We start from the raw sequence: 24,189 nt of genomic DNA, 5'->3' as shown, positions 1-24,189 counted from the left end.
CAAACCCTCCTTGCCCACCAGCCCAACAGGGCAGGATCCTCCATCCCAAAATAAACGTGCACAAGGGAAGTTTGAAGCTTCAGGCCAGCTGAAATCTTAGTGGGAGCTGTCTGGCCCTGCACCTTTGGAGTTCTGAGATAGAAACAAAATTAACAGTAGTGTGGGATCCTCAGGCCTGGATATTATTCCTTGGGTGAAGGAGGACAGGGAGAAAAGTAAATGTGTTGTATTTCTGGTGTGAAGTGATTTAATAGATCAAGGTGCGGTGTGTAAGCTTTACTTCCTCATGGTCCTAGCACATTTAGCTTAAGGTTGTTAAATCTACAGCAAAAAATCTGTTCAGGCATAAATATGTCTGACTCTAGAAGCATTCTCTGTGCTAAATATTCTGGTAGAATTAGCACACTGCCTTCTGTGCATCTCTGTTCGCATCCTGCATGGGCTCCAGCCTCCAAAATCCCCATCTGAGGGCTGGCTAAATCAGGGTGTTCTCCTCTTTCTGCCTCCTTCATTTCCTTACTCTGTAATTCCTTTTCTGATCAGACATTTTCCTGTGACCAGTTAATGAATGCTGAACTCTGTTTGTGGACAAAACCTACCTGAGGTTCCCACTCACCACCCCAACAGCATCTCTAAATATTTATTGGTTTTGGCTGCTCAGGGTCTGTGGCACAGACAGCACCAGTTGCACAGCTGACTGTGGAGATTATATTTTGCCTTTCCACCCCAAATTCCTAGGAATTGTGTTGATCTCCTCTGTTCTCCCTGCCCCTCTGGGCTGAGTCTGGTGGAACCCTTTGAGAGCAGTGTTTTCCCTCAGCTTTGGCACATGTGCTTTATTTGCTGTGTCTGTACAGCCACACACCACCTCTCACCATCTTAGGGAAATTGAAATTACACCCAGAGACTCACTGCATTTTTTGTTCTCCTTCTTTTTAGTTAATTTGTAGCCAATTTTAAAAAAAGTAACTTTTGCAGAAGGATTGAACGGATTAATGGTGTGATCCCTGTGTAAAATGTGAACACAAATGGAGATCTTTTCATTCCAGCTTCCAGTGGCTATGTGACCTTTCAGTTTTATATCTTTCTCTCTCTTCTTACCATATTGCAGTCAGAGAGGAAGTTAAACCCAGGTTTGACAGGTGGAGTTTTTTTATTTCCCTTGACAGTGCACCTCCTGACCTCTATCTTCTTGCCAATGATTTTTTTAAATCCTAAATGATTTTGGAATAATTGCTCCTCCTTTAGTGATTATTGCCCTTCACTGATAGTAAATCTGTGAAATCCCTGGGGGCTGGAGCACGTTTTTGTATGCGTGTGCCACAAGCTGGCCTGGACAGGCATCGCTGCTCCGCTGCAGCTGCACTTGCAGAGCTGCAGAGTCCTGCAGGGAAACTTCCCTGGATGGGGTCAAATGCAGCCCTGGTGAGCAGGAGAGGGCTTGCACGGAGAGGCTGCCCTGCTCTGCCCTTTTTTGTCACAGGAAATTCTTTTCAGGGTTATTAGGACTGAAGTTGCCTTTACATCCCGAATGTTGGGGTTTGGGCTGAGCGAGTGCATGAGGTGGTGCAGGTCTGTTCCCTCTCACCCTCAGGGAGGTGTTGGGAGGAATTCTGTAAGAAAAGGGAATTAAAATCTCTTAAAGCCAGTGGTTGAGAGTGATTAAATATCCTGGAGAAGCTTGAGGGGAATTGGTAATGGTGCCTGGCTGGCGATGGTGTTGCCAGGTTCTTGCAGCTCTCCATGCAACCATGGAATTATTCTCTTTTCCTTATCCACATTTACATGCTTTATTTCCTTATTACTTAACTCTAACCTATCATTTTCTCCCCATTTCATGCTGAATTTCTGGTTTGGAAGAGCACTAAGGAAAGGTGAACCATCTACAGGAGAAGCTGTCCCAGATTTACATGTTTGTGGCTCAGTTTGGTTTATGAATCCTCTCAGAAAATTTAGGTATATCCTGAGATTTCCTTTGCATGCAATGTAATACGTGGGAGAAGATCCTGTTGCAATTAGATAATTCATAAAAATAGCTGTGGAAGTTTAGTATTTTTATTCTTCAAACAAAACAGAGCTGGGGAAGGAATGGAAATTCAGGAAGAGGTGTCTGGAGCTGGAAGGTATTATGGTTGTGAAAGCCAGGCAGTTAAATTCATGAAGCAAAACACTGATTTAAAAGATGAAAATAAAATAGTTAAAGATGCAGCTAACTCTGTATTAGACAAAATTCAACTTCAATACAAAAGTAAAAAAAAAAAATCTGATAGATAAACCACATTACAGACTTCCAAATCTGTGCCTCCCCAGTTTTAGGTGCTGCCTCTGTTCTCTGCAGAATAATCCAGAACACGTTTGGGAGGTATAAAGCTGATTTTTTGGATCGTTAATGGAAAACGCTGTTTTGTGTATATACTGGATTTTGTTGAAACTATAAAATGGCATTCCCCCAATCATTTTAAATTTGAAGAATAGAATAAATACAGTAATTTGTAATGCAGGATGATGAGCACTTGAAATTTTGGTGATGTGATTGTCAACAGAAAGGACCCCTTGGCTGATGCACTCAGATCTAATAAATATCTTTAACAGAGGCAGGAAGGTGCTCTGTGCACTCTTTTTGTCAAGCAGCAGACAAATCGTAGCACAACCAGTTACTTTTTTGGTAATCCATTCACTTTTGTTAATTAATATTGGCATATACTTAAACTGATAGTAACACAAACAGTGCTAGGCTTGTACACATTGTGTCATTCTGTGCAAAAATGTATAAATTCCATTTTGCAGTGATTTCCTGAATTTCTGTATCAACCTGAGAACAGGTTGGGATCAAGCTCTCAGTGATTACAAGCTTAAGCTTTTGACCAGCCTGTAGAACACCAGATTTAAGAAGTTAAGCTTAATTTAAGCTGCTTGGAGCATAGCAGGAATGGATTGTTATGAAGGGAAGAGGCCTAACTTCATAAAACTCACCATTTTCTTTCAACTGTGCCCCAAATCCCTTTGATTTGTGTGATTGATTACAAACTGCACAGGTGTGTGCTGTGCCAGTTCACTGCTGGAGGAGCTGTGGCATGAATTTCCCTCAGGGCAGGATGACTTTTAATCAATACGGTGACAATATTATCGTGTTTAATTTGTCCAGTGGCAGCATTAGGCCTCAGATCAAGCTGTTTGTTATGTCAGGGGAGGGTGACAGATGGCAGAAATGAACTTTTCCTGTATTTCACTGCCCTGACAGGCCATCATGATCGGGGATGACATTGTGAGTGATGTCGGGGGAGCCCAGCAGTGCGGGATGCGAGCGCTGCAGGTGCGGACGGGCAAGTTCAGGTCAGTGCTTACCCTGCTCCTCCAGAGCACAGCCTCAAGGCTTTGTCCCTGCCTTTTCCCATCCTTTTCCCTTGTTCTCAATGTGGGTTTGCATTTCTTGTCTGCCCAAATACCTCCTTGTGCAGCACAGGCTTGGGTGGATGCTGGTATTTTCTTGTAGGAAAACACTGTGTGAAAGTTGCAGGAAGGGGAGGACAGACTGTCTTTGATCTTTTGAAGAAATACTTTCTGCTAAATTCCTGCTGTATTTATCTTCATCAGAGCACATAGAGCTTGTGTATTTCCTGGGGTTTGCTTATTTTTTTCCTGCTGCTGCATGAAAGTGTTGTACACTTGATATAAGACATGTCTGAAACCTATGACAGGGGTTATATTATTGGGATTATAAAATTAGACTGTTGACTCAGCCATCCCTGTGGGTCATTCCTCCCTCACAGCTTTAGGAAGGGCTCCATATGTCTGCCCTTCCCTCCAGACACACATTCAGCCCTGAGGTGTCTGAAACACAAGAGCTGCTTCCCCAGCTCTCACCTTGCCAGAGTGCAGGGTCCTGTAGGGTCATCCCTGGCTCCAAAAGCAAACCTGTCCTTGTGCTGCTGTCCCCATGGTCTGTGCTCTCGCTGAGCTGCCACAGGCCAGCTGCTGAGGGGGCACAGAGTGCACCTCTAAACAGGACATGGCCAGTGCTGAGCAGGTTGGGTTTGAGGGCAGCTCAAGGTGGCTCCAAATGCAGTGCAGAGACCTGTCCCTCCACTTGACATTGTGATCCCAACACCAAAATCTCATTTTAGCCATCTCCCCTTACCCAGAACCATGCCTCCTTGTAGAATGGTTCAGCCACACCCTTTGCCATCTGATGTCATTTGTATTTTCAGTTTTTCTTCACTCTGAAATACTGAGACTATAAAGGAGGGATACAGCACATGGCAATTATGCTTGCCATTAACTATCTGAAAAGTTATTTTGCTTGTTTCCAAGTCAATCTGTTCATAAATTTTCCTTTTTAGTTTGTGTAAGGTGATAAAATAATACCCTGTGCCTGAATTCTAATGGACCAGTAAGTGATGGTTTCTGAGGAAAAAAAGTCAGGTACAGTGTATTGTATTTTCTAAAATTTTAAGATAGTACATCTGAAAATCGGATATGTGTCTGAATAAAGCTTGGGAAATCTCAAAGATTAAAAAATTATGCTTTTGGGATTATTTGTCTGTAATCTTTTTATTCCCAGGAGCTGGACTTGATGATCCATGCAGGTCCCTTCCAACTCAGGACTTTCTGTGGCTATAATCCCATAAGGTTCCTAATGGAGAAAATAAGGATTCAGTGGTTGATTTTATGCTGATATGAATGGAATCACTTTGCAAAGCCCCATTTTGTTGCCACACAGATCCAGGTGCCAGCAAAGAAGGTACCTTTGCACACAGCGGTGAATTAGGTCTTTGCTGCTGACCAGATATCTCCTGTTCTGTACTTTACCCATCATGAAATGTGTCATGAAATGGTGATGTTGCATCCACACTGCTCAGGCAGCTGGCACAAACTCTGTGCACACAAACACACATAAATGTGTGTAATCCTATGCTAGAGAGGCATTTTCTTGTGTCAAGTTCGAGTCATGAACTCACAGCTGAAAGGAGTAGCTGGCTGTCCTGGATGGGGAACAAAGATTTTGTTTCCTGTTTCAGTGTGGGGTTGGTGCTTTCTCAGCCCAGGCACTGTTGCAGAGCAGTCAGACACAGATGAGTGTCTCTCTCAGTTCCCTGTGTTGTGCCAGGCCTGCTCTCAGCACTGGGAGTAGAATGAAGTAACTCCCGTTTGCCAGGAGAGGTCAGAGGTGTATCTGTATTTTTCAGAATGACTTATTTAGTACGCTTAGAAAATCAAGGCACACGGTGAGGAGAGACAGAAAATAACAAGGGATGGGCAAGATAAATCAAAAATAAATAAAATGTAATTATTTGGTGGTGAGGTTAGCTTAAAATCTGATATATAAGATATACAAAGGTGGTATCTTTGCCTTTAGCCTTTGATGACAGAGAGTTCTGTGCTACACCCGAGCACCTCTGGATGGCATCATTGGCTCATGCACACTGTCAGCCACGGCCTGGGGCTTCCCCACCATCCTGGCTGTTTGTCCAAAACTCCTTTAAAGCACAGAGCTGCCAGGGCTTTGCTGCAGGTGTTGGTGGAGTGCTGGGATTGCCACAAGTTTCAATAACAGCACCACTGAATGGTTTGGGCTGGGGTTGTCCCCCTCCTTCCTCACCCAAAGGATGTCCCCAGCTGCACAAGGGTGCTTGGGGCAGCTCTCCTGCTTTTTCAGGGCTCAGTGCAGTTTACATGAACATTTTAGGAAAAGGTTTTTTCCCCCAGAGGGTGCTGGCACTGCCCAGGCTCCCCAGGGAATGGGCACAGCCCCAGGGCTGCACAGCTCCAGGAGAGTTTGGACAATGCTCCCAAGGACAGGGTGGGATTGTTGGGGTGTCTGTGCAGGGCCAGGAGCTGCACTGAGGATCCCTGGGTCACTTCTAGCTCAGGATGCTCTCTGATTCTACACCTCTGTGGTTTTCAAGGTCTGCTGCCCACCCAGGTTATGCAGGGATGTGCCCTGGCGTTGCCTCCTCCCCAGGCTCTCACCCCCCTGACCTCAGCTAAGCCTCTCCACTCCTGGCTGTTCCCAGCACCAGATTCAAAATATGGATTAAACATTCAGTTTTGCACCACCTTGCGTGGAGTCCTGCAAGTTGGCTCTTTTGTCTTGCTTCTCTTGGATCTTTAAAGTCAATTAAAACCTGTGCAGCCTGTTTCCTTTAATGTGACACACACATTAAAGCGCATTTCCTTTAATGTGACACACTTTGCCTGTTTCCCTCCATCTCAAATGTTGAACTCTTCCTCAGCAGCCAAAGCAGGCATAGATCAGTCCCAGAAAAGCTATAAATAATGAAACAGAATAAATCTGCTGGCACAGATCAGAGCAAAAGTTGGGAAGGTGAGGGGATGAGATTGGTGTGTTGGGTGACCTGACACAGGGTGAATAGCTGTGCTGGCCTTTCCTGGTGTAAATTCCATTTGCAAAGGGTCAGTCTGGGCTGCAGGTTTCTCCTGTCTGTTTGTCCCATGGCCAGGACAGACCAGGCCATTGCTGCAGGCTCCTGAGGGCTGTGGGATTTGTCAGCACTGGGAAATGTGGTGCCAGTTCCAGAATTTCTGTGCACACCTGGCCACATCTTTCCCATCTAGGGAAGAACATGTTCTTGTCTTCCAGCTCAGGGCATGTGCTAATTCCACTTGCAGCTAATTGGCCTTGACATCAAACCAATGATTCCCACAATAACTATTGATTCTGCAATGCTGTGTGATATCCTCATTCCTTTTTGTAGCCTGCAAGTTAGAGCAGAGAAAAAATTACTTTGAGGCTTTTCCAAGTGTCTCCCTGTACCTCTGGAAGCAGCTTCCAGGTGCATCAGATGGATCTTGGTAGGGGGTGAGAATTGCTTCCCCCCTTCTACTCGTTGTTATTTAGAGATTTTGATTTGTAAATTTGTAAATGATGAATTTTTCCATTGCTGGTGTGTGGTAGCAGCCAGGAGTGTTCATGGCCCACTGCCCCTGCTCACCTGTGAGTTTTTTTAGAGATTTTGATTTGTAAATTTGTAAATGATGAATTTTTCCATTGCTGATGTGTGGTAGCAGCCAGGAGTGTTCATGGCCCACTGCCCCTGCTCACCTGAGAGCTCTGGGCTGGCTTTGGAATGTGGCAGTGGGGATTCATCCCCTCTCAGTGCCCACCTGGGCTTTCCTTCCTTGGATCAGGGATTTATCTATGGCCATGGCTGATGCTGACATCAGTGAACATCCCTGAGGTGCCTCATTGCAGACATCAAGGGTTCCCCAGGGATGGAGCCCCTGGGAGCTGCCATCTCCTGCCAGCTCTGCCACTGCTCTCAGAACTGGGTCAGGTTACTTCATGTGTCCCTACTTTTTAATTATCCTCTGAGAATAATTACCCTGACTTCCTTAATAAAGTGGCTTGTGATCTGCTCCTCTTGCCTGGTTAAAGAAATCACACAGAATTTGTAGTGAATTTGCTTTCCAGGAGAGAAATCAAAATGTGACCAAGACAGAAGTTGGGGCAGAGAAATCTTTTAGGCTAAGGATTGGGAAAAACAGGTTCTGTCATTAAATGGAGTTATAAAAGTATTCTTAAAAAATATTCCACACATGGTAAATTCACTGCTGTCACTGTGTAATTCAGTGACACTCATGACAATTTCTGTGCAGAAATAGTCACCTCTTGCTGCTCTGCAGAGCAGGAGCATCCCTCCACCCCCCCTTTCCTGCTCCCCGTGTTACCAACCAGCCAAGATGAACAATTTTAGGAGTTCTTTCCCATCTCCTGGGTACCAGCAGTGTGCAATGAGAATGAGCAGGCAGACACTCCCTTTGTGCAGGAACACAGCCAGAGGCATTCCTAGGGCCTCACATCCTGATCATTAAACCAGTTTCAAGTATTAAATGGAAAGAGTTCCAACCCACATTTGCACTGTGAAAAGTTGTATTACCTGTCTGTGTGTGTGTGTGTATATATATATATATATAAAATAACTTTTATAATAAGTTATACAGTAAGTATAAATATATAATAATACATATAATCATATATAATATACAATAATAATATATAACACACAAAAGTTCTATAATAAGTTATACAATATATATATAGTATAACTTATTATAAAAGTTGTATTCATGTTGGTTAATGTCTTAAGCAATGTTTATTAAAGCTGGAGTCAGTGAGTTGGTTGTGATGGCTGATTGCAGGCAGGGCCAAGGCACAGCCTTATCACCCTTTATTGCATATTTAAATGATGGTTTGCTCTGTCTGTGAGAGGATCTTCACATGGTTTTATCAATTGCTTCACCACAGTTTGGTTACCATAATATTTGAATCAGCTTTGCAGAGGAAGCTCAGAGTAAATCCTGCAGTGCCTTAGTGTGCACAGCCTTCCACCTTCCCAGTATATTCCAGTGTCCAGTCACAGAAATTACTAACTCATGCATAAATTTAATTATCTTCAGCCTAAAAGGGAAGTGGGAGTTTGAGGGGGGTTTATTAGCAGGTAATTTATTTATTGGTAGCATAACAAACCTCGAGGGAGCAGTGTGTGCTCAGGACACACCTGAATATCAGAAAAAAGATCAATCTGCAATGAGAGCAGGAGAAATAAAGGAGGAATGAGTCAGGTGAGTGAGGAAAAGCAATATTCCTCAGGAGCTGTCCCATGGCAGACCCTGCAGTCAGCTGTGTCACCTGCAGCCCTGGGAAGGGAAGGGAAGGGAAGGGAAGGGAAGGGAAGGGAAGGGAAGGGAAGGGAAGGGAAGGGAAGGGAAGGTGCACTTTGCAGAGCAGGCTGGCACTGACCACATCAGCTGCAATTCTGCTTCCCCTCTTGCCTCACATCCTCCCAGCTCAGAGGCAGCTCAGGTTTCTGTTTCTCCTCTTCTGAGGCTGGTAAAGGCTGCAAGGGGAGGAGCTGGTGCCAGTTTGTGCCACCTGAAGCCAGAGGCAGCAGGACCTGGGGGCACACGTGGCTCAGCTGGTTTGGGATATGGGACCAAAGCACTTCCAGGCCCTCTCTGACAGCACCCAAGGCCAATGGCCTTTCTTCTTTCATTCCCTTCTGCTCTGGAGCCTGGCTGTCTTGGCGGGACGTGCTCTGGCAGCCTGGGCTGGCAGCCGCCCTCCTGCCCTGCCTGAGCAGCACCAGAGCCCTTGGCAGCTGCTTGTCCACAGTGTTTTCCTTTCCCTCCTGCCTGCAGTTCCTGAGCTGAGCTGCTGCTGGGGGCAGTTCAGGGCTTTTCCAGGGCTTCCACAGGCTGTGTCTACCTGCACAGCACCTGTGACCTGAGCAGCACAGCCCAGGGGATGCTCCTCACTGATTTTTATCCCTATTTTTATCCCTTTTCTCAGCAGAAGGTTGCAGTGAAGCATTCCCCAGTGAAAGGAGCCTTTCTTGTCCCTTGCAGAGCGCTGAGCTGCATCAGCTTGTCCAGCCTTTGGCAGCATTGATGAATTCCATGCCAATGGAAAACCAGTTTATTTCCTTGAAAATGCAGATGAGAGTGCTGAAATGTGCTGTAGAAAGGGCACAGCTGCACAATTAGGGTTTCATTAGAGATTTCCCTTTTTTTAAAGCACAGGTTCCTCCTCTCTGCTTGTCTTTTCCTGTAGCTCAATGTCCTCCAGGCTCTTTGGTGATGCAGGGAGTCCTCTCAGACTGCTCTGATTGATAAAACCAAGGCAGAGCATTGTTCTCAAAGGCAGAGAGAAGCGAATAAGAGAGAGACAGGGCACGTCAGCTGCTGATGTAACTCCCTTGCAGCAAATGGTTCAATATCTGAAGTTTAATCTGGCTTGTGCTGTAAACATGCTCAGGAGCAGCAGTGCCTTGTGCTGGCACCCTGCAAGCACAGAACACCTGGGCATTCCTATTTAAATGCTGCTCTGTGTGCCCATGGATGCTGGAGAGTCCCTGCAGGCTTAGGCAGTGACATTTATTTTTTTTCTCTATGAGTGGGTTCAGAATGGCTGCCTTCCATCCCTGGAAGTGTCCAAGGCCAGGTTGGACAGAGCTTGGAGCAAGCTGGGACAGTGGAAGGTGTCCCAGAAGGTGGAACTGGGTGGGATTTAAGGTCCCTTCCAACCCAAACCAATCAATTCTGTGATTCCAGCAGCTGCACGGGGGATGCAGGTTTTGTTGGGGGAACAGGGGCTGCCAGCCCCAAGCCACAGGAGCTGCTGCCCTCCTGCAGCCTCTGCTGGGCTGGCTTTCACCCCTTTGGGAGGGTGATGGGGCTCACAGAGTTAAAAAGAAAGCAGCAGCAGGGCCAGCTGTGGGTGTGCTGCAGCCTGGGATGTGTGAGGGTGCTGCTGTGCTGCAGCAGGAGCTCCAGTGCAGGGTGGGTGACAGAAGGGTTTGGGGTGCAGGGCAGCCCTGTCCCTGCTCTGGCTGGGTGCACACAGCCTGCAGCTGGCCTGGGACGTGACTCACAGTCACACTTTGCCCCCAAACCATCCCAATTGTCACTTGTCTGTGGTTTGCTGTGGCTGTCACAGCGGGGTTGGTTCCACCTCAGCCCTGCTGAGAGGAGCTGGTTCAGCACACGGGGCTGCTGCTGCTGCCTGGGGGCTGCATCCTCTGGGCCTTTGAGCCAAAAGCCTCCCTGCAAACAGGGTGTGTGCTGGGAGGGGCAGAGCAGGAGCCTGGCTGCTCTTTGGGTGGATCTGCAGCTCATCCCAAAAGCTTTTCCTTCCTTCACTTGCTTAAATGGCCACAGCACAGGCACTGCTGATCAGGTGCTGCAATTAGGGAAATTAGTGCAGTGAGTCTGATGAGGAGCAGCTGGAGGGGCTCAGCCTGCAGAAAAGGGAGCTCAGGGGGGACCTTCTTGGTCTGTAACTGCTTGGGAGGAGAGTGCAGCCAGGTGAGTGTCAGCCTCTTCTCCCAGGTGACAACAGGACAATTGGAAATGACCTCAAGCTGTGCCTGGGGTGAATTAGATTGGATTTTGGGGAAAATTTCTTGACAAAAAGAAATTTTCAGAGAGCAGTGGTGGAGTCTCCATCCCTGGAGGGATTTAAAAGCTGTGTGGATGTGGCACCTGGGGACATGGGGCAGTGGCACTCACAGGAATTTGGGAGGCAGGGTGGGCTGATGGAGCTGTCAGAGCCAGGTGGGAGCTCCCATCCCCATTCCCAGTGCAGACTGAGGGGACACATTTCTCACTGGGAATTTCCAGAGGGCTCTGTGGGCAGCACACAGCCAGCAGACTCGTGGAATAACAAGAACTGTCCAGCTCAGCTGTTGGCTGCACAACAGAGCTCAGGCCTAAAAATAGGAGGATGTCTGACCCCAAAGTGAAGGATTTTCACTTGAAACCCAGCCTGGCGCCTACCCAGGGTGACATCATCCAGAGGGGAAGTTGGAAAAGCTTCCAAACTCGTTGCTTTCCGTGGAGAAGTGCTAAATGCATGTGTCAGCAGATAATCAAACAGCACATTTGCTGTGGCCATGAATCAGGGGAGAGAGGGAAGGACCTGAAGGGGGAGGAACAGGATTGGAGCTGCAGGTTGGAAAGGAGTTTTGGGAGTGTTGTCTGTGTATAACTTGAGGATAAATGATAAAGTCAATTCAGGCTGAGTCTGCCCTGTGAAGATGACATTTTCCTTTCCTTTGAAGTGTGCTAAAAGTTACTGTGCTGCTCCCAAGGCTCTGGCTGTGAAACCACCCGGTGGTGTGTGGTGATATTGGCCACAGCTGTGCATGATTTGGATTTGCAAGTGCATGGACACTGCTGGAGGTGGCCATGGAAGCACCTGAGATGGCCAGGTGCTGACTGACTGCCTTGGTTTTGGTGCTGTGATATTTGAAACAGCTTTTCCCAGGCTAACCTTCAGGGATTTGATCCAAATCTGTGCTCACATGGCATGGGTGACCTTGCTGTTCTTGTTCTGTGCTTGAACACGGTTCCTCATGCTTCTGTGCTGAGCTGCTTTTTCTTGTGTAACAGTGACAGTGTGTACAAAATGTGGTGGCAGTTTTCTTCTGGAACTTGGGGTCTTTTCCCTGTGGATGCTGCCAGGCAGCTCCTGTGCTCCCCCTCTAACAAGGACACTTTTCCCTCAGTGCTGAAATCTGCAGCTCTTTGCAGAGGATGAAAGCTGAGTGTGATATGGGGACTCTCCTCTGTCTGTTTTCCTTCTGCCTTTTAAACTCTCATTATGTATTTATGATGCTGTTGTAGCAGGGATGCCTGGAGCACAACCATGGGCACTGTTTGGTCTCTGGGTCCCCAGTGAAGCTGGAAAAGCTGCTGTTGTTGTGTAAACACTGTGTCAGGAGCTGATTCCATGTGTGCTGCTGGGCGTTTTCACCCCACTCTGATAATGAAGAGGGAAAGAGTTTTACCGTGTCAACACAGACATCTGATAGGAAACCAATGTATTGGGTAGAGACTGAGAATGGGGTTCAGGCACAGCAGCCCTTCCTTCTTGGGGTTTTAGCGCTCTGAGATCATTACAGCAATGACACTGGCTGTGTGACACTGGGAAATGATGTCACAGAGGTGAGCCTGGGGCAGGCAATGATACCCAGGCAGGGTCAGGAATTTAATTCCACGCCAGCATCAAATACAAGGACGTCAAGCTGCCAGACAGGGGATTGACCAGTTTTTTCCATGGTTTACCTTTTTTCTGCATGAAATCTTGAAGCCTGACCCAGGGACAGATCTCTGCTTGCAGGCAGGCAGTGAAACCTCTGAGCTTTTGATCCCTGGCACTCCTGATGAGGCACAGCCCAATTGGAGCAGCTGGGTGAGTGGCAAGGGCTAAACCTGAGCAGCTGGTGTAAATCTGGCACTGCAGGAGTGAATGGCAGCCCTGCTGCAGCTCCAGCACAGACCTTTCATTCCAGTGAGCATTAGTGGAGCTGACAGACGTGAGAGTGAGCACACGCTGCACGAGCCAGCTCTCGTTCTTGCAAACGGAGCACTTTTAGTTTTCCTTGCTGCTTGAGATGTTCTAGCAAACACCCGACTTCCCTGTCATCCTTAAACTATGTGGAGAGGTGGGGAGTTGCCTTTTTACCCAAGCAAATGGGCTTCTGCTTTGAAAAGTCCCTTCTGCAGTTTTTGGCATGACTGATCACTCTGTGCTCAACAGCCCCTGAGCTTCGTGATGCAGTAGTTTTGCACAAAGCTGTATTCTTATGTGCATAAGCTTTTGGAGTTCTTTGAAAACACATCCCTAGATGTCTGTGCTGTGGTTTTAAGGGAGATGAGCCTTGCCTGGGAGGAGGGAGGGGGTTCTGGGCTGGTGAGACAGTGGACAGAGTCGCTGGCAGACACACGGCGCTGGCCAGCGCTGCTGCACGTAGCACAAGCTCTCAGATCACATGCAGATAAAAATACTGCATATTAAAAGACCATTACAGCATGAATTGAGCCATATTGTGCATTTACTCTGAGGAGCAGTGCTTGATGAAACACTTACATCCCCTTCCCTATGCTGAATCCTCATTTCCCCATTGCACACTTGTGGGGGACTCACAGGACAACACCTTCCCCTCTCCATTCTTTATTTTTCTGTTGTCTTTCTGATGGTTAAACACAAACATTAATGCATTTATTTCTGGAGCAGAGCTCTGCAGTCCCTCCCTGTGCAGGAGGCAGAGCTCAGAGCTGGCACTGCCCACAGGGCTGAGCGCTCACGTGCTCGCTCTGAAGGGACGCGAGCATTTTGTGCAAACATATGTTGGAAATGCCACTCGTGACCGCCTCAGGGGCAGCGTGTGGGCTCAGCCCTGCTGCAGATGGACTCCCAGCTGGCCCTGGGCAGGCACTCAGAAAATCCCAGTGCCCTGAGGAAAGCCTGGGAATCACAGAGTGGCGGGGCAGAGGGAGAACCCGCTCCTCTGCGGGCAGCACTGACCTTTGTCATCACCAAAGCATCCCTGCCTCCCTCCATCAGCAGCAGGGATCACTCACAGGAGCTGCTCTCCCTCCATCAGCAGCAGGGATCAGGCACAGGGGCTGCTCTCCCTCCATCAGGCAGCAGGGATCAGGCACAGGGGCTGCTCTCCCTCCATCAGCAGAGGGATCAGGCACAGGAGCTGCTCTCCCTCCATCAGCAGCAGGGATCAGGCACAGGGGCTGCTCTCCCTCCATCAGCAGAGGGATCAGGCACAGGGGCTGCTCTTCTCTGGGGGCTCCTCTTCCCCCTGTCCTGGCTCCTGGGAGAGCAGGGAGAGGACAGGTTTTGGCTGAGGATGTGGAGGCCAGCTCCTGTTCATACAAATTGGGTACAAAGACCTCAGTGGAAAGAGGGTGGAAAAAAACCTTGTCTGCATTTCAATCAGCCTAATTAAAGTGGCTTTTTGCAGGGGCTGGCAGGCCCAGAGTGATTTGTGCAATTAATGCCTTTTGTGTTTGTGTGGTGGGGTTTTTTCTTACCTCACTCGTTTATGGGACCATCACCTCTGTGTAATCTGTGCTTTTAGGGTTAGAAATGAGGGGCTGGATCCTCAGCTGCTCCAAGGAGTGGAGTAAATGGGGAGAGCTCTGCTGATTTACACCTGTGCTGCTCTGGATGCCTGGAAATAGCTTAGCAAGTGTAAAAGAGGGAATAAGAAAGGTTTCTCCATCCATCTGGAACACATTGCATCCATCAGGGGAAGGAGAGGCATTTGTGAGAGTGAACGCTTCATTTATCAGTGCATGAGCTATTGAAAAGCCTGGATGTAGCTGGGATAATTAGAACCCAGATTAGTCCTCTTGGAATGGAAAAGTAACAACAATCCCAATTTTACCAAATCCTCTGAAATTTATTGCCTATTTGTTCAACACCCCAGACCCTTTCCTACAGCAGGGGATCTGACAGATTTATGGAGGTGCAGTTTGGTAATCTGAATACTTGGGAGTTCATCTGCTCTGGTTATTTTCACTGTCACCACTTGGAGGCCGTGGGAACTGGGGATGCACATGGGAGCACAGGCCAAGCATCAGCTGGAGACACTCAGAGCATTCTCCTTCCACTGGGCTCTGCAGGTGAGGAGGACCTGGCCAGCTTCAGCTGTGGGTGGGAAGGGAACAAAGCTCCTTCCTTCCCCTCTTCAGCACCTTCCCATTTTTATTTCCTGAATATTTGGGTTTTTTTTCCCCTGCATGTTTCCCCCATCCCTGGAAATGTCCAAGGCCAGGCTGAATGGGGTTGGTTTGGAGCAACCTGGTCTAGTGGAAGACATCTTTTATGAAAAATCCTTTCCTTAGGATTTTTCCTCCTGAGAAGCTGGGAGGCCTCAGGACCAAAATGTAAACATTGATTATCTGCTGCTGTGGAATGCAACAGGTGCATCTGGGATTGGTCTCATGTGGTTGTTTCTAATTAATGGCCAATCACAGTCAGCTGGCTTGGACTCTCTGTCCGAGCCACAAACCTTTGTTATTCATTCCCTTCTATTCTTAGCTTAGCTAGCCTTCTGAGATGAAACCTTTTCTTCTATTCTTTTAGTATAATTTTAATGTAATATATATCATAAAATAATAAATCAAGCCTTCTGAAGCATGGAGTCAGGTCCTCATCTTTTCCCTCAACATGAGACCCCTGTGAACACCATCACAGGACAGGAGAAACAATTTTATAGATAAGGAACAATAAACAACCTTGAGAATGAGAACTGAAGAATTCTGACTCCTTCTTTGAGCACCAGGCTGGGAAAAGAGACTTTCTAACACATCTTGGGGCCAGTCTGAGCAGTGGAGACCCTGAGACAATCAGGGGCACAGGAAGGGCTGGGATGTGTCTGGGGTGTACAGGAGGCTCCAGTGTCCCTGCTGCCACAGCAGTGTCCTCACAGTGCTGTGCTCCAGCTCCTGTGCTGCCATTCCCCTGTGCCTGATCACATTTCTGCAGGCATCCAAGCCCTGCAAAGCTGGGGTGAGCTGTTGGATGGTGTGGGATTTGTGGTTTATGGGGGAACATCAGTGCTTTGTCACCTGGAAGTTACAAAACAGTTGGTCTGAATGAGACAAAGGAAGGAGTCTTTGCATGTGCTTGGGGAAATGCTGGGGAGCAGCAAAAAATGAACCTCCCTTTTTCCAGAGCAGAAGAAATCCCCTCAGTGCCAGCCCTGCTCCACATTTAACCCTCCTTAGGCAGATTGCTGATCCTGGAGCCAGCAGCAGCTCCAAGGGTGAGGAAGAGGAAATCAAAGCCACTCCTGAGCTTTTTATATCTCCCAGGTTTCCTGCTGCAGCCCTGGCAGAGGTGGTGCCAGCCAGGGCTGTGGCAGGGGCTGAGGCTCCTGCTGCCAGCTGTGCAGCAGCTGTGGAACAGGGAGTGCTGCCATCTGTGTGGAGAGATGAGCAGGTCTGGTCCCTCCCTGTCTGAAGCCAGTGGGAGCCTCCCCATCACTCCTGACAAGCTGGAAAACATCTTGCACCTCCCAAATCTAATATCTTGCACCTCCCAAATCTTCCTGTTCTTTTTTTTACTTTTAAAACATCACAGCCCACACTCACAAGAGGCAGGGATGTTCCTGAAATCCTGACCTGGGATTGTTCTCAGCTGCAAAATGCTGTGGCAGTGTTTGTGCTCTGTCTTGGGAGGGGATTTTCATGCTGTGTAAATGTGAGGTGTCTCAGAAGTTGCTCTTGGGGGGTTTTGGGAAGTGCAGTAAAGGAGATGCTAAATAGGGTGGTGGAGGAGGGTGGGATGGAGTGACTCCCTTGGCCTCCATCAGTGCCTGGACCCTCTGCTCCAGGTGCAGTGAGCATCATTGAGCTCCAAATGCTGCACCCTCCTCCCACACCCTGCTGTGGCCATTCCCAGGAGCTCTGTCCCTGCCAAAGCACAGCCTGTCACCAGCAGGAGAGGAAAACCAAAAGGAAGCAGTGGAGTTTGCCATAGAAACATTCAAACCTTAACCCAGGCTGAATAATGATGCAGAGTGTCATTCCATGCTGCCTGGATGGGAAGGAGCTGCTGGGTCTGATGGGAATGGATGAACAGCTCTGCAGCTCAGGTCCCTGGGGTTGTCCCAGTGCCTGTCCCTGCCTGGCTGCAGGCTGCTCAGGGAGGGGATTTTGGTTGTTCAGGTGTCTTGATGGGACTCTCTGTGCCAGCCCCAGCATGGGATGGGATTCTCTGTGCCAGCCCCAGTTCCTGCTGGCTTCAGGGAGGGTCTGCAGAGGCACATCAGCAGTGCCAGCAGCTCCAGCTTCCTCTGACACTGCCTGCCTGCTCTCACACTTCCTATACACAGAATTCACAGAATCACAGGGTTGGAAGAGACCTTGAAGATCATGGAGTCCAACCCAGCCCCAACACCTCAGCTAAACCCAGTGCCGCATCCAGACTCTGTTAAACACACCCAGGGATGATATCCTTCTCCTGGGAGCAGAAATCATCTCTCTATGGCTCTGGGCAGACCAGGAAAATCAAAAGCTTCCCTCAGTGCCCTCTGTGATGCTGGCATTGTGCCCTGCTTGCCAGAGCTCCTCCTGCCCAGGGTGGCATTGCTGAGGAGGGTCCCCCTTGCTGGGGGCTGAGCTGTCCCCGCTCAGTCCCTGCTGGGTGCTGTGCCCAGTCCCTGCTGCATGCTGTGGGGGCACATCCCAGGCAGTGCTGCCCAGGGAAAGCCAGGCCCTGCTCAGAACCCCTCAGGGACAGGCTGTGCTCACCCTCTGACCTCCCCTGGGCAACGGGGAAGGTGCAGGGAGGTGTTTGGGGGAAGAGCAAACCCAGCCAGTGCTGCTGGGGAGCAATCAGAGCACTGGCCCTGCTCTGAGCCAAACCCACACACACAGCCAGGCAGGCTCTGTCCAAGAGAGCAGCACTCAGGGAAGAACTGACAGAAGAAGCTGAGCTGCTTGTTCCAGCTCACATCCAGCCTTGTTTTCCAAAGGGAGAACTCCACACTCCTGTAGGGGTGGCTGGAGACAAACCCCATCCCTCAGCCCCTCGCAGGGCATCTCATCCTGACAGCAGAACAAGCTCCCTGCTCCCAGGGGGCCATCCTGGGGAAAGAGGCTGATTGCCAAGGAAATGCAGGAGCTGCTGCCTTTATGGGCACCTCCTAGAGGATTGACAGGGCAGTAAAACAACAGTTTTCCTATAGCAATTGCTCCGTGGGGAATTTGGTCAGAGCGCCGCGTTGCAAATGTACAGAACAGGCTGCCTGTAGAAATCCTTGAGAGTGTGATAGGATTTAATCAATCCCATTTGTTTGGATCGAGAGGCAGCCCAGATCTCCGTGGCAGATGCCCAGGAAATGCTGGAGGCAACAAAACCTGTTAAACAGGGCTATGTGTGGCCCTGTGAGCAGAATATACTGAATTTGCCTTTTTTTTTTTTTTTTTTACTCAGTCAACCCCTCCCCTTATTACACCTCAGGTGTGTTCAGTCTTCACTCATCCTGTCATTTCCATCATTTTTTTTTCCTTTCTCCATCCCCTTGCCTCAGACTCCTGTTTTATTTATTTGTTTCTTTATTTGAAAAATGTGCCTTGATTCCCTCTTGTGCTTTGCTCTGTGCCACAGGAGGCAGCTGGGTGTGGTGTTGGGACACAGGATGGGGGTCAGTGGGACACAGGATGGGGGTCCTGCTGGGTTCTGTGATGTCCCTTCAGGAGAAATGACATGCTGCAGAATGAGCCCCCCACCAGCACTGGGCTGTGGGGCTCCTGTCCTCGGGCTTACACACAAATCCCAAATGTGATCCTAACCATCCACGTTGCTTTGAAGGGCTTTTATTTCCAGATAAGCGACTTTCTCAGGCTTGTTCTTAATTCCCTTTGAAAACTCTTGGTTCTGCTGCTTGTCCAAGCACCAAACAGGGATAAGGAGCAGCCCATTGGCACAGCACTGCAGGGGCCAGCTGGTTGGGCTGTGTATTTATTGGAATGGAGATACTGGCAGCGTGGAATTATGAAGATCTGCTGTTAGTTTGGGCTTCTCCTCTATCTGCTTTGGCCAGCTGTCCTTTCCAATAGCAGGGAAGTCTCATGTAGCTACAGGAGAAAAGTTTATTCCTGTGGTTTATCCGAGTTTGCTGTTTGCTCACTGACACCACCTTTACTCCTTCCCCATGGCAGCCAATCCTTTCTCCTTTCCCTGCCTTTTCTGCTGGATCTTTTGTACAGCAGGATGAGAGAGGAGCTTTCCAAAGGCCCAGCAGTGCTGTAGAGCCACAGGAGGGCTCAGCACAGGGCTGGTTGATGGAGGAGCCAGCCAGGCCACGTGGCTGCCTTGATGTTGTCAAGCTTGTTTTGGGAGGCAGTGTGGGAGAAATGTCCTTTATCCTGAGATTGCTGGCTCTGCCATCCAAGGGGACACTAGTCAGCAATTTCCTATCTGCAAATCATAATTACTGGGACAGGGAGAAAAACAACCCTGGGCCAGTCTTGGTCTTACCTGCTGTGGTTCCTAAAGAAAAGGCATAACCTCCTGTAAATAATCACCCCAGGAAGGGAAATGTGGCATTTAACATCTTTCCAAAATAGCTAGGACTCAAAAAGCACCCAGGTGTTGTCTGTTTGTCTTGCAGAGGGTCTGCATGAAGCACAAGCTGGTGATTTTGGTTCAGTGAGAGGGGAAGCAGCAGCAGCACAAGAGAGATGAGCAGAGATCTGAGCCTTGCTTTTCCTGTGTGAGCTGGTCACGGGCTCTGAAAGGCACATGGGGGAGGAGGAGGAAGACTTGGGTGGTGCTGTGCAGTGACTTGGTGAAGATTGGCCCATCCTCATGGGAAAATCCCAGGATTTCTGCCACACCATCCCAATCTTGCCTCTCCTGTCACTGACAGGCAGCAGCCCAGCCTCGTGTGGCTCCAGTCTGGTGCCTGCACTGGGCTCTGGCTGCAGGTGGAGGAAGCTCTTCCTCCCTTAAGGAGCTGCTGGGTCCCTCCTCTGTCACAGACATCTTTCATGGAAAATCCTTTCCTTAGGGTTTTTCCTCCTGAGAAGCTGGGAGGCCTCAGGAACAAAATGTAAACAATGGTTATCTGCTGCTGTGGAATGCAACAGGTGCATCTGGGATTGGTCTCATGTGCTTGTTTCTAATTAATGGCCAATCACAGTCAGCTGGCTCAGACTCTCTGTCCGAGACACAAGCCTTTGTTATTCATTCTTTCCTATTCTATTCTTAGCTAGCTTTCTGATTAAATCCTTTCTTCTATTCTTTTAGTATAGTTTTACTGTAATATATATAATGAAATAATAAATCAAGCCTTCTGAAACATGGAGTCAGATCCTCATCTTTTCCCTCATCCTCAGACCCCTGTGATCACCATCACACTCCTCTCCACTGCTAGGAGTGCCATCACCTCCTGCATTTCCAGCCTCACAGCATTCCCTGGGCTCTGCCTCCCTGCCAGCTCTCCCTGGACATCTGTGGGCTGGCAGGACCAGCACTCCTGGAGTGGGAATCCTCTGAAATCTTTGCTGCTGGCAGTCCCACTGCAGCCCTGGCGCCTGCAGAGCATCACCGTGGCCTGGCAGCCTTTCCAAACCTGCATCCCACCTGCAGCAGGGGAGCAAGCCCTGATTCTGTGCTCTCAGCAGAGCAGCAGCCTTTCCAAACCTGCATCCCACCTGCAGCAGGGGAACAAGCCCTGATTCTGTGCTCTGCAGCTCCCAGGCCCTGGAGCCACCATTCCAGCAGATGGCATCAAAGGCAGCTCGTTCCTCTGCTGGATCCAAGGGCTGCTTTCCCACAGTTCCACTCCCCACAGTCCCATCTCCCAGCCACTCTGGAGCAGATATTCCTGTAGGAAAAGCCAGCTCTTTATGAGAAGTAACCTGTGCAATGTTTTCTTTTGCCTCACTGTTAGTGCCCTGTCCCATGTCACACCCCAGTGTGGTGCCCAGCTCTCCACCCAGCAGCAGGGACTGGGGGCTTTTTGCTCACCTTTGGCCATTCAGCCACAATCTCACCTGAAAAATGCGTTGAAAAATTAATTAATAGACGTTCAGGTGCAGGGTTTGACGTCTGAATTTAGTTTGCTTTATATTCATGTGTGTAATATTTGCATATGCAGTGTGCTGCATAGTAGGGAGATTAAATCTTCCTTTTCTTTATTTATTTATAAACTCTGAAGAGACCTCATGGTTGCTGGAGGTCATTGATCCACCAGACATGAAGAAATCCTTCTTCTTGAGTCCAGCCTGGAGTATTTCCCATGACCAGCAGGTCCAGCACAGTGCCAGGCTTCAGCTGACACATCACACTGGGAAATCCAATCGCTGCCACATCACATCTTTGAAACTTCATCCCTGACTCACGCTTATTTCTGATCTCTCTGGGACTGTTCCAAAATCAGGCTCCCTGCATTAGCAGAAGGAGGTCAGGAGCAGTGAGTGAGTGCGGGAAAAGGGAACATCAGTGCAGTTTTTACTTTTAAACTTAAAACCCCTGTGACTTTTAAATGCAATGATTGTGGCATACCCTGCCCTTGGGAAGTGTGTTCCAGTTGCCTCCCAGTGCCTGCATTAGCCAGTAGACTTAGGAGGATCTTATGGATCTACTTTCAATTAAAAGGAAAGAGCTGGGATTTCTTCCCACTGGGTTTGTCTTCTGCTCTGTTTGTAAGTTCAAAAAGAAAATAAAAAATTCCCTTTCCTTCTTTACTAGGCCATAGATACCACACATCCTTTGGGCTGTGGTCTTCAGTCTTCACTTGCTCAGGGTGACTTTGGCTTCTTCAGGCTGGGCCAGGCAGGATTTGGGCTGTGGGGTGAGGTTTGAGGGAGGCAGAGCATGCAGGTACATGGCAGTGTCCATGGCTGGAAAATCTGTGAAATTTCAGGGTGGTTGGTTGTGCCAGGCAGATTTTTGATGTGTTCTGTGCCCACTGCGAAAAACCTTGTGTGTGACTGAGAGATGTGAGCCCAGAGCTCTGCTGGAGCTCCAGGAGAAAAGCAAATCTGCATAATGCATTTGTTTAATGGATTAGATCTCCTAAAAACAGGATTAAGCCCTCCTGAGGCTCTGGGGTGGCAAACAGAGGGCTCAGCTGGGCCAGTGGGTGCTGCTGTGGTCCCATGGCAGTGCTGGATGTGGCGCTGGCACTGGGGGCACCTTTCAGTGGGTGCTGCTGCCTTGGTGCACCTGGGGCTGCCAGGGCCAGGTGGGAGCCTCCAGGTGGGAGCAGCATCCTCCAGGTGAGCAATCCATCAGTGCTGCTCCTAAAACATCCCCTGTCCCTCCTGAGGGAGGGAATCAATTCAGATTTGGCTTTTAAGGCACAAACTTAGCCCAGAATGCCGCCAAAATTTCCAACACCAGCAGCTAAATCCCTTTCACAGGGTGAAGCTGGGCTGTGTGTTTTCCAGGTGGGATGTACCACAGTGCCAGGGAAAATATTCCTTCCCAGGAAAAATAATGAAAGGTGGCAGTCAATTTGTTATCCTGTGCCCTGGGAGGGAGTGAGCAGAGCCTGAGGAGCAGGTGTTGTGGGGAGAAGGGGATTAAGGGAATGGAGCTGAAAGCAAAGGAACCTGATGTTCTGCAGGAAGGGATTGCAGTGCCTGGGGCCATTCAGGTGTTATCCTGATACAAGGGCTGGGAAGCTGGGAACAGTGAAAGGGAGGCAGGAGGGGCCTCTCCAGGTGACACTTGGAGATTTATCAGGCACCTGAAGTCTACAAAAATACAATATTAGTGATTTTGCTGGGAAGGGACAGGTGGGTGTGCTCCCAGAATGCAGCTGTGCAGGGGAAAACCCTCTGCCCCAACAGATTCCTCCTCATGTGGAGTTTCAGGAAGGTTTTACACAGTAAAACACCTCCAGGGATCAGTGCACAGCCCTTGGCTCTCACGGAGGGTTTGGCCTTGCCTGCACTGAGGAATGAAGGAATAAATCATTAATTCTTCCTGCCCTGTGCAATTCACCACTTATAGTGCTGCAACAAAATCCTGCATTCTGGTTTTCAGAGAGCTGGGGACAGGGAAAGGGGAATTCTTTCCCTCCCTGTTGTGGGGAGCCTTGTCCCAAACGTGGGGCAAAGTCTGATGGGAGAAGATAAAATCAGCCTGTGCTCTACAAAAACCATGTGGAAGTTGTCCAACAGCAGCTCCAATTTGACTTTTCCATGTCTAGTTTTCATGTTTTCCCAAATACATACATACATACATACATACACACATACATATATATATACATATATATATATACATACACACATATATATATACACACACACATATATGTATATATACATATATATACACATATATATGTATATATGTGTATATATATGTATATAATATAAATAATATATATTATATATTGCATATTATATATTATATATTATATATTATATATTATATATTATATATTATATATTATATATTATATATTATATAATATGAAATATATATACATATATATTTTATATATTTATCAATATATTTTTTAATATATTTATATATATGTATATATCCTGAACTTCACAGATTTAGCCAATTGATTTTGGGGAATTCTGGAAAATCCATCTCCTTGTTTCAGCAAAGGCAGCACATTTTCCTGGCTGGGATGCTGGGCATTGAGAAGATGCTGTTTTCAGCCTGGTGTGAGCAATCTCCATGGCATTCCAGATTTTGCAGAGATTTATGTGAAGGTTTCCTCTGTGGCTGTGCCAGGGAGGGGCAGGTGGTGACTCAGAGCCAGCTGGTTCGTGATGGGGTGTCAGGAGCACAGGGACATGTGGGGACAGAGCCCAGGCCACAGGGACATGTGGGGACAGAGGAGGCCAGAGGAACCTGTCAGCAGGTGTGGGGGAGCTGGACTGGCCCTGCAGCTCCAATTTCCACCAAACACCTCCATGAAGCACCCCCAGAACACCTCCATGAAACACCCCCAGAACACCTCTATGAACACCCCCAGAACACCTCCATGAAACACCCCCAGAACACCAAAACACCTCCATGAAACACCCCCAGAACACCTCCATGAAACACCCCCAGAACACCTCTATGAACACCCCCAGAACACCTCCATGAAACACCCCCAGAACACCAAAACACCTCCATGAAACACCCCCAGAACACCTCTATGACACCACCAAAACACCACCATGAAACACCAAAACCAGAACACCTCCATGGCCAGGTCTGACCATGCCATCCTGGCCTGGGCCAGCCCAGATGAGCTGCTCAGGGAATAAAGGGTGACATTTTGGGGTTTTGGGGCCAGCTGCTGCCTCTAAGCAACCTCTGCAAGTTGAGTTTAGCTGGTTATGAGTTAGGGACACAAAATACAGAGCTTGAGATGATTCTCCATCTCGTCACCTGCT

At 48.4% G+C, this 24,189-nt stretch overlaps 1 protein-coding gene across 1 annotated transcript in view; it reads left to right on the top strand.

Moving 5' to 3' along the window:
- LHPP (phospholysine phosphohistidine inorganic pyrophosphate phosphatase) overlaps window positions 1-24,189 on the top strand; it is a 76,964-nt gene that overhangs the window by 20,995 nt on the left and 31,780 nt on the right. Inside the window, exon 6 of the mRNA XM_059477434.1 lies at window positions 3,242-3,333. Coding sequence (XP_059333417.1) covers window positions 3,242-3,333 — 92 coding nt within the window. The remainder of the gene's footprint in view (window positions 1-3,241; window positions 3,334-24,189) is intronic.

This window comes from Ammospiza nelsoni, chromosome 8, assembly GCF_027579445.1.
Source record: "Ammospiza nelsoni isolate bAmmNel1 chromosome 8, bAmmNel1.pri, whole genome shotgun sequence".
NCBI lineage: Eukaryota > Metazoa > Chordata > Aves > Passeriformes > Passerellidae > Ammospiza > Ammospiza nelsoni.
Note: the sequence above shows the minus strand (reverse complement) of the source record. Positions and strands in the feature narration are given on the sequence as shown.